At 39.7% G+C, this 9,874-nt stretch overlaps 1 protein-coding gene across 2 annotated transcripts; it reads right to left on the bottom strand.

Annotated features, from left to right (window-relative positions):
* Positions 1 to 285: 285 nt before the first annotated feature.
* Positions 286 to 9,455, bottom strand: mylk4a (myosin light chain kinase family, member 4a). Of its 2 annotated transcripts, XM_067475362.1 has the most exons (14): positions 8,612 to 9,454; positions 6,258 to 6,395; positions 5,716 to 5,812; positions 5,152 to 5,557; positions 4,687 to 4,985; positions 4,154 to 4,259; positions 3,569 to 3,662; positions 3,117 to 3,226; positions 2,769 to 2,910; positions 2,601 to 2,671; positions 2,359 to 2,487; positions 2,122 to 2,274; positions 1,924 to 2,002; positions 286 to 1,818 (listed from the first exon to the last, which is right to left on the bottom strand). In XM_067475362.1, exons 1-14 carry the CDS (start codon positions 9,116 to 9,118, stop codon positions 1,765 to 1,767), a joined length of 2,385 nt encoding a protein of 794 aa, XP_067331463.1. In that variant the 5' UTR covers positions 9,119 to 9,454; the 3' UTR covers positions 286 to 1,764. The 2 variants fall into 2 exon arrangements, with proteins under 2 accessions (XP_067331463.1, XP_067331464.1); XM_067475363.1 differs by lacking the exon at positions 6,258 to 6,395 and having other exon boundaries at positions 8,612 to 9,455.
* Positions 9,456 to 9,874: the final 419 nt, after the last annotated feature.

Raw genomic sequence — 9,874 nt, 5'->3', positions numbered from 1 at the left:
GGAGTAAACTGAGATTCCTGCTGAAAACATTTGGCCGCGTTTAGACTTGCATTAAGCATTGGGAAGCGAATATTAAAACATTAAAACTGTTCTTGTTTACAGATTATTTCAAGATTGTCAATGCCTGAGAATAGCAAAAGGGCAAAAATTTAAATCCCTGTGGTCAAATCGAGAGTGAAAATCTCCACTCTTAATCCATTTGAATTACAAATTCAGGTCACACAGAATGTTTTTAATTCCTCGACCTGTACTGTATCATGTAAAACCAATAAAAATAAACAAACCCTGATTTCATTTTGGTTTAATAGCATATATACTTTCAAAAATACATGCTGGATTTGAAATAGTCAACACTATATCAGGACATCTTAGCACTCTGTGTTCAACAACAGTTACCTTAAAAATCTATCATAAAGTTCAATTAACACAACTTAATTAACTTAATTAACACAACAACACTTTACAGGCAAGGTTAGGAAATGAGTGTATTACTTTTATATATTGTATAGTGAACCTTCACAGAAGGTATTTCAAAGAAAAGCATCTACGGTAACATGAATGTGCAGCCTGAGTGGCAGTAGAACAATATGACAGATTGAACATACAGTACAATTAAAAAAAGGTTTTAAAATGTATTATTCTGTGTGTCAAGTTTAATTTCTATGGCGGATTAAGCACAAACACACAAGACATGCAACAATTACAATAATACACTTGATAAGACATTACCTGTGTCACTGAAGTGTTAGTTATAACGTGAAAACAGAAGATGTTTGGATAGAATAAATGGATATATACCGTAAATATATATATATATATAAACACAAGGCTAAAGTAGATGTTGTAGGCATGAGGAGATCTGACCACACAATCCTTGTGCATGGAACTAAATGTGTAATCTATGCTTAAATAAATTATATTTTAAAGTGCACGTACAGTACCGCAGCTCATGACACACAAATTCTGTTCTCCATACATGCAGCATACATCCACATTTTTGTAGAGTCAACCTCATAATATATGAGGAAATATTCATTTAATCTACAGTTTAGCATCTATTTATAACACAGATTAAAACAGTCACATACTATGGGTCATGCTGTAGCAGTTAGGATACTTTATGTATCTAAACATATACGTTCTTATCAAACCTAAAAGTAAAACAGCAGCAAACAATGACAGTAGCAATGTGTGTGAGGGGGAAGCACTCACTGGATATTTGAAGGTGAAGTATACGATACAATGTTTTATTTTAATTTTCTTCATCTGTTTTACTAGCACTACAGTTTTCCTACTTATTAAAGGCAAAAGCAGCAAAGTATAATGTTCAGTGGAATTAATCACTCTTATCTTCTAAATAAATGAAATTTGACATTGCATTTTTGCTTTAGTGATGTAAATTGGTTACATGAAACAGGGGATCACATGTCAGGAAAATGGGTGACGAGGTAGCCAGAATTTCAGCCCACTGACTAATAATTTGGGTCATTTATATGGACATGAGGCTTGGTCCAAACTAGAGCCGTCACAACACACCAAAATCAAAAGACAGAGCCGGACGGTTGATTCTCAGATGACTATTATTGTATGTAGGCAGGTGCTGAATCCCTTGTTTCTGCTGCTACTCTGCAGAAAATTTAACACATGCTTCCCCCTTGTGGATGTTTTAACCTGATTCCCACGTAGGATTGAATGTGATACTTTCATCTCTTCTGAGGAGCTTAAAGACTTAAGTTGGCCACAACCGGGAAACACAGACCATCCTCAGCTATCAGTCGTAGGGACACATGATGATCGCCGTGATCGGCACATAGTTTTCTGTAAGAATACTACAGGTAAATAATAGTACTTCAACAAACGATCACAGGAAGAGAAAGGTTACAAACAAGTATTCAGAAACATTACACAATTTGAGTGTTTTACCTTTGTGTGAAGTTGATGATGAAGCATTGGGTTAGCGAGCCAAGGATGTCTTAAGGCCTCCGACGCACTCGTTCTCCAACTGAAGACAAACACAGTAAATACTTTTCAATGTACATTGTAGGCTGTATGTCGCTGGTAAGTGTCACCAGGCCTTACTCTCAGTTTGTGACAATAATACAGACAGACACAAAGACACACCATTTGTTTGCAACAAGTAGCCTGGAGATGAAATCTTTGGCTTCTTCAGACGTATCCACGAACTCTTGTTCCTCAAAGTTCCACTGACAGGCCAAGATGTTGTTGAGAGTCTCGTTGTCGTCATCGCCGAGGAAGGGGGACAGGCCGCTCAGACTAACAGGAAGAGGCAAAAAACTTATCAACAGAGGTCTTTAAAAACACGTGTGTGTGGGTGTGTGTGTGTGTGTGTTTACTTACAGCATGTAGGTGATGACGCCAAGGCTCCACATGTCCGTGTTGAAAGACACAAAATCATAGTTGATAACTTCGGGAGCGAGAAACTCTGGAGTTCCAAAATTCACTCGCAGCTTCTCCCTTGGTTTATATCTATGTGAGGACATAATTTCAATTTGTATATTTAATGTACATTTTATTGTGTATAATTACAGCAGTCGATAAAACTATCACCAAGTAAAAGAGAGGCTATTTGCAGTACTTACATCCTGGCAAGACCAAAGTCGATAATTTTGATCTTGTTTGTGACTCTGCTCACACAGAGAATGTTTTCTGGCTGAAATGTGTAACAAAGCCAAAAAAAGAACATTTTGTTTTACAAAAGGCCATAAAATACAATACGGTGATGACCCCAGTGTGAGTGACCATGTTACCTTTAAGTCCAAATGGAGGATGTACATTTTGTGCATGTACTGCAGTCCCTCACAGATCTGCTTGATGAATACAACAGCATCCAGCTCCATTAAAGTGTAGTTTTCATCAATGATCCTGTCAAAAAGCTCCCCTCCACCAACACTAAGGTTGAAAAAAAAAAAAAATGCATTCAATCAAGCATCTCATAGTATAAACTCTTAGTATACTCTCTTTGTTAAGAAAATTTAATTTATGTGACCAGAAATTCTGCCGGACTTCAGTTACGTACGTCTTCAATCAGTGATTAAAGATATTCATCAAGGTGTTTGCAAGTTAAAACATGCTGAAAATATAAAGAAGGATCATACTATTCAAGCACAAGGATGATGTCATTCCTTGACTCATAAGCTGCGTAGAGCTGAATCAGGTTGGCATGATCCAGGTTATTCATGACCTGGATCTCATTTTTCACCACGTCCTACCAAAAACACAGGTGCGGACAGACAGAAAGACAGATGGATGGAGACAAACGCGGACACCATAGATACACAGACGTGCGAGCGAACACACACAGATAGAATCGAGAGGTGTCAGCTGTTCTCTGATATGAGACAATGCATCTTCTGTTCAAGGTCGAATATTTCTCGCCTAGGTGAGAAATATTCCTTCTGCTCCTGTTCTAAGTGTAGCTTTGCAGTAAACTGGTTTCTGAAAAGTTGTAACTAGGCCCCTCTCCTGCTTTTTATATCACGTTTCTCTAACTGCAATATTCAAACTATGACTAATTCATATACAATTACACTGTGCACTGGTGCTGTACCTTTTCTTTCTGATTCTTGGCTTTGATGACTTTTGCTGCCAAAGTGAGACCTGAGGAGTTTTCGACACATTTGTGCACCTGGCCGAAACGGCCCCTACGACAGAAAGAGAAAGAAATTGGAAAAGCCAACATCTGATAATATACATCCAAGAAGACTCGATGCTGATGTGAAACAGGACAGAGATGGTGTTTTATGTAATTTTCCATGACAAAGCAAATATCAATAATGCTTCAAACAGGATGTTTTAGGAGAGTGGTGTGGCTTTTCTGCTATTTCATTAAACCTGAGCTCGCCTGTGTCTCCTCTTTGAAGACTTGGATTAACACTTAGTGATTAGCTACCAGCTGGCACAGGGGATACAGTTTCACATGCTGTGCAGTCCTAAAGTAAAAATAGCTGCCACGACTCTGAAGTTATGAACCAGTGGACAGGAGAGAAGACAAGGGGAGGGTTACACAATTAGGCTTTGTGGAGAATGAGAGTCTCTTTCTCAGGGCCTTTAAACTGTTTCAGATCAACTAAGCATCACTTCCATTTTGTTATTTTTTTACACTGAAGAGAGAGCTGAAAAGTAAAGCACTCACCCCCCCAGGACCTCCTGCCAACTGATGGTGTAAAAGTTGGAGATCTGGTTGGGTTTGGCTGACACAATGCGATGATTGAAAGGAGCCACTGGAGGAGGAGTGGTGTCTAAAGTAGGATTGGGGGGACAAGAGTAAAGATATAATCTGTCTAAAAGACGGGGAGGAATGTGAGAACACACAAGCTTGAGTGAAGCTTGTCAAAGCATACGTGGCAGCCACAGTCACATTTCCATTAGATAAGAACATTAGATTATTTACTGCTATTATTAATGCACTGGGTATGTTCTATAATTCTTCATTAAGAAAAAAAGGCTTTTGTTCAGGCAAGTTTTACTTTAGGAGTTTACTCATATTTATGATCATTGACAGGCAATTACTGCAGTTAATATCAAGATAAAATTTAAAAATCACAATGACATTTTGACTGATACTAATATGTTTTTAGTACAAAAGCTTACCAACATATTCACGAATACTGTGTGAACGTAGATATAAGATAACTATAGGTTGGAAGTGGATGAGCTTCGACTTACCAATAAAGTATTGCTCAGCGATGTCATCATCCTCTTTTTTTACATCATTTTCTTTCCACTCTACCATTTGGTTTTGGTTTAACTCAATTTCCACTCCATTTGCTGTGAAGATGGCCCAGCCCTCAGACTCAAGCTTCTGCTCGTCCTCCTCACCGTCTTGCTTCCTGTCTTCCTTCTCTCCCTGCTCCAGCACCACATGGCTCATTATTTGCTCCTCCACTACAAAGTGTTCCTCAGTCACAAACGTCGTGATAGCTGGGCTGTTGACCTTGGTTGTTTGATCTTTCTGTTCTTTGGTGCTGAAAAATAATTGATGGATTTCATTATCCGTATTCATGTAGAATCCCATGGCAAATTTTTCCTAGTATGTCTTTTAACATTCTGTATTTTTGTTTTGAAAATAATCAAAACTGTAAATTGTCACTTTAATAATCTGGGGCATCTGAGGGGTTAAACACAGACTACCTTGTAGGAATTGGCTCTTTCTTGTCATCACAGGCAGGTACTTCAGCTGCTTCTTTGTCCTTCTTTTCCATTTTTAACTTTTCTTCCTCTATCTCTTTCACTGCATCCTTCAGATTTAGTTTGGGTTCCTTCTCAGTAATCACGTCAGGTGCTGTTTCTCCACATCCCTCTTCACTAACCTGCCCGGCAACCTCGTGTTTTTCAGTCGCAGCCACTTGGGACTCTTTAGGCAAGTAGTCCGCCAAGGTGCAAGCAGGAGCATCAGTTTGGTGATGTTTAGGGGACTTTCCAGCCTCCAGATCCACATAACCAGAGGTGAGCTGGTGACCTGATTTCTCTGCATTTTGCTTGTTGAGTTTCTGCACCTTTTCAAGAAGTAAAGTCTGCTTCTTCAAGGAGATAGTGTCTATAAAACAGAATTTGGATTTTAAACATTTCTCATCATTTGTATTGTGTGTGCATGTACTGTAGCTGCTGCTGTTTGTCACTGATTCCATTAGCTGGCAAAAAAAGGTAAAATAAGCAGTAACATACTGTGGTTCTCATGCAGTTTTCAGTACCCACCAGCTGTGTCTGGTGGCTTTGTCTTCTTTTGAACTTTCAGGCCCTTAGAGCTCAAACAAGGTTTCTCTGCTCCATCGTTGCCTTTGTGGTCTTTCAACTGAGAAATGCAAATGACAACAGTGAAAACAAACTCTGGACACTTTCATAATATTAATGTTTTTTTCCATTACTAAATTATTTCATGGAATGTGTTATAGAAGTTAAATATAGGGTTTTCTTCTTGATTTGGACTTTGACTTACTCCTGTCTAAAATAAACAATTGTGCTTATTCACATGGTGCTATTTACTATTCCAAAGCTAACATGACAAGCAGCAATGTATTTTCAGTTGCCAGTGTAATTTGGCACGGGTCCGTTGTGATCATGTAAGAAAATTGTACATGTTGGGTATGTAGATATTTCTCACAATATTATTCACAGTAGGATCCTGATGCATTAGCTAAAACTTAAGAAGCAGGTGCCAGCCTGAGGCAAGAAATGCAGAAGTTGGTAAAGTATACATATATTATTAATCAAAGACACATTAGGCACAAACATCCTACCTGATTGCCACTTTTGCAAGAGGCGAGGAAATGCATTGGTCCATGGAAATGTATCTTGTGAGAGGGCTTCAGAGTGCTGGGCACACATGCAGAGGTTATGTCTTGAGTCCCTTTATTGGCTTTATTAGGGGCGGTATGCTAGTAAAAAGACAAGATGGTAATGTTTAGTAGTGTTATATGAATGCACATGGAATACAAGTAACACTTGATGGAAAGGATGAATGTCAATGATGCACGATGATGGAGTAAGGTTTGCACATAATGCACAGAACAGATGGACTGACAGCAGCAGGGCAGTGAATATATAGCTCATCACTTGTCACACTCTACAGTGGAATGCAATGCTGACCCTGAGCGGAAAATTACACAAGCGACAGGAGGCTGTTGTTCAAATTTCTCAGCTGAGGAAACTCCCTAAACACTCTCTGATCAGGTTTAACATGGAAAATACTGTCTTGAACCCCCCCCTGGGGGTCTCACATTTGCTCTCTGAATGATGTCGTGAGGTAAACAGCCCGTGAGATATTTTAAGTGCAATGTGACAGCCGTGTTTTAGAGCGTCCAGATCTCCGATTGGCACAGTGGGCGAGACGAGAAGAGGGGGAGCACAGTCAAGACAAAATGCTTGTAAGGTATCTCAAACCTTTGGAGGAGGAGACAGATCGAGCAAACACCTGATGGCAAAGTTAGTAAAATGGGAATTATGTCATAGCCATTCCATTAATTTGGGGCCATTATTCAGTATAATCTAGCCATAAATGTATAAACTGAACACTTAATTTGATCGATTTCAATAAGTGATGACTTAATTGGACACAAAAGAGGGTTGTACTACTGCACACTGTGCATTATGACATGTGTAAATATGTGACAACATTATCACATGATGCCACAACTACTCATGCAAGTGCATTCTTTGCTTGGTGATCAAAGAGGAAAAAATGATCTGCAGTTACGCAAATGATAGCTGTGTGGTGATGTCTGTAAGTGCAACTCACCTCTGATACCAAGCAGCACAACTGGCCTATAAACAATGTTATGGTCTGTCTTATGCTGAGAAAAAGACAAAGGTCTCATGTTTAATTTTAAGTGGCTTTTGTGTCACGAGGAGGCTTTTAAGTTTAACAGGCTTCAAGAATATATACACTTTTGGAGCTTTTTTGCTGCGGGCAATCCAACCATGCCAAAGTCACAATTCTAGAAATTAGGTTAAAACTGAAATGAAAAAAAAAAAAAATGAAAAAAAAAAAAACTGTATGCAGTATTGAACGTCAGTCTTTAATGTAATCTGTAAATCAAAAAGAATTTGAGTCGAAATAAAACTTTATGAAGAGCTATTTTGCATTGCAGGAAGTTCCTCAATTTGCCAAGTATTAACATATCTGAGTCTTTATAACACGCACTTTCAGACAGAGGTGTAACCACTGGAAAGTTGTGATGAGATAAATCCCAAATAACTAGCAGAGAATGGAAACTGAGAGGAACAACACTGCAGCTGATCCACAAACGCGCCGAGCTTGTGAGAGAAACAAACAGCGAAAGGGAGAAGGGGAGAAAGACTGACTCATTAAAATTTGATGACACCTGACTCCTGGAGAGCTGAAAGGGTTGAAGCCCCTTTAAGATCAAAAACACGGCAGCCCTGATCCAAAAACGGCATTTCTAAACTGGGCCGCTCACATTTCACCCCTGACTTTACACCGGCTCTCTCGTGCTCTGCCCGGGGGCTCCCAGACCGAGCCCCATGCCAAGGAACGCATGTTTCCCTGAGCGGGGGCAGATATCCGAGAAGTATAAATTTGAGTTAAATCGGGACTTTATATTAGTTACAAGTGATATCATGACTGTGCAGTAAGTTCCTAATTACTTTACCTTCAATCAGCAGTTGGCAGGTGTAAACATGCCCAGACAGTACCTGTTAACCCCTGACTCATTAATGGAGAATTACACACACACAAGCCAAATTCCACTCATAGGCGAGAGAAGAGTTTGAGTGGTCAGCTTTGGTGCTATGATCATTTTCACATGTTCTGCCAAGAACTGCAAACTCATAGTAAGACCTAAGGAATCACAGTCATCACGATAAATACACTGCATAGTGTCTTTTGCAATGCTGACAAGGTGTAGATTGAGTTTTAATAGTGACGGATGAGCTGCGGTAGCCGCCAGCACTTTTGGATGCCTCAAAATGATAAACGCGCTCTTTTAGATATCAAATACAGTTTTCCGAATGTGCAGTGTTTTAAACTTCAGACGCTAAACTTTATAAAACAACAACACAATATGGCCCCTTCACTGCACACAGAAAATATATTTTAGATGTTGAACATGTTACTTCGGGATCTTAATCTCACCTTATCAGAGGATTTCCTCTTAATTGCTTGCTTTCCTTTACTGTCTTTGGGTTTGGAGCTCTTCTGAGCTGCAGGGCCTTTGAACATCAGCTCCATCACCTTTGAGCTCTTCACTGTCTTGCCAATAAAGCTGATCACTTGCTGCATGCTGAGGACCAGCTTTTCCATCCCTTCGATCTTCTTGGCCTGTAGCTCAGATCTCTGATTCACTACCGACATGATGGTGCTCATCTCCTGGCATATCCCCCTCACCTCTCCCCCTATGACCTGAGTGTGGTTCACTACCCTGGGTGATAGACGAACGTCCTCTTTGTCAATCTTCAGATTCTCCATATCGCTTTCAATGTCATCAATCTCCTGAGACATCCCATCTAGTCGACTGAGGACCTTTTGTTGAATGTTGATCAGTTTGTCCATTTTGCTGCTCAACGACTCAATTTGAGTTTGGATGAGGTCAAAGCTTGTGCTGTTGCCATCTACTTCAGTGTTGATCACCAAGGCACTCATGGCTTCAAGTGATATAGAAAAATGACTTCAAGACACCAACTTGAGACAAAAAAAAATTACCAATAAAGTCTGTGAAACAGATAAAAAAAACGTTTACAAAAATCGCAGCCAGCTCTGTCCTTCAGTGCTCATTAAATACAGAAATGTGAAACCGACTTCAAAAATAAAATAGTCAGGATCAAAAACCAACCAACTACCAGCAATGGAGCTGAATATTTTAAACCTCAAAAACCATAAAGCTGAAGTTTACTGAGCTCTGACTTGATTTAAGACAAAAATCTTCTCTATGTGTCACTTTTTCCCTGGCTCCTGGTTCTCTCCACAGTTGAAGTGACATTAAGAATGGAGTGGGCCAGTGTAAATGGACAGCCTGAATGTAAATGGACAACCTACGTCAGCAGGGGTCAAGTGTTGAGAGTGGGGGCTTGGCACTGAGTGGGTTATGAGACATTTGAGAGCCTTAAAGTGTTACGCTCACCACTGTCTCACCTGCTGACTGTCAAAATGATTCCTGTACACAGTTCATCTTCATCATATCAGGTTATGGGGGATAATGCTTAATTATAAATGTTTCCACCCACAACAGCATCTGTTCCACATTCTTGAGTGGACTGTGCACAGGTGCGCAGAGGAAACATTTGGCATTTAAAAGAACTCATTCAAATCGCTGTCGTAGCACTGAAGAGTCCGAAGGATTCGGCTGCAGGTTATTTTGTACACTGGCTGTTTGTGTACAATTGTGAATGAGAACCATGC

This window comes from Channa argus, chromosome 14, assembly GCF_033026475.1.
Source record: "Channa argus isolate prfri chromosome 14, Channa argus male v1.0, whole genome shotgun sequence".
NCBI lineage: Eukaryota > Metazoa > Chordata > Actinopteri > Anabantiformes > Channidae > Channa > Channa argus.
The sequence above is the reverse complement of the archived record's forward strand: the minus strand, read 5'-3'. Positions and strand labels throughout refer to the sequence as shown.

What these genes read in the sequence shown, in the direction of transcription:
- mylk4a (XM_067475362.1), bottom strand. Translation starts at nt 9,118, where the DNA reads ATGAGTGCCTTGGTGATCAACACTGAAGTAGATGGCAACAGCACAAGC. An exon ending in AAAGCCACCAGACACAGCTG is followed by an intron (nt 5,558 to 5,715) that starts GTGGGTACTGAA and finishes TCTGTTTTATAG; the next exon opens with ACACTATCTCCTTGAAGAAG. An exon ending in ATCATCCTTGTGCTTGAATA is followed by an intron (nt 2,911 to 3,116) that starts GTATGATCCTTC and finishes TTTCAACCTTAG; the next exon opens with TGTTGGTGGAGGGGAGCTTT.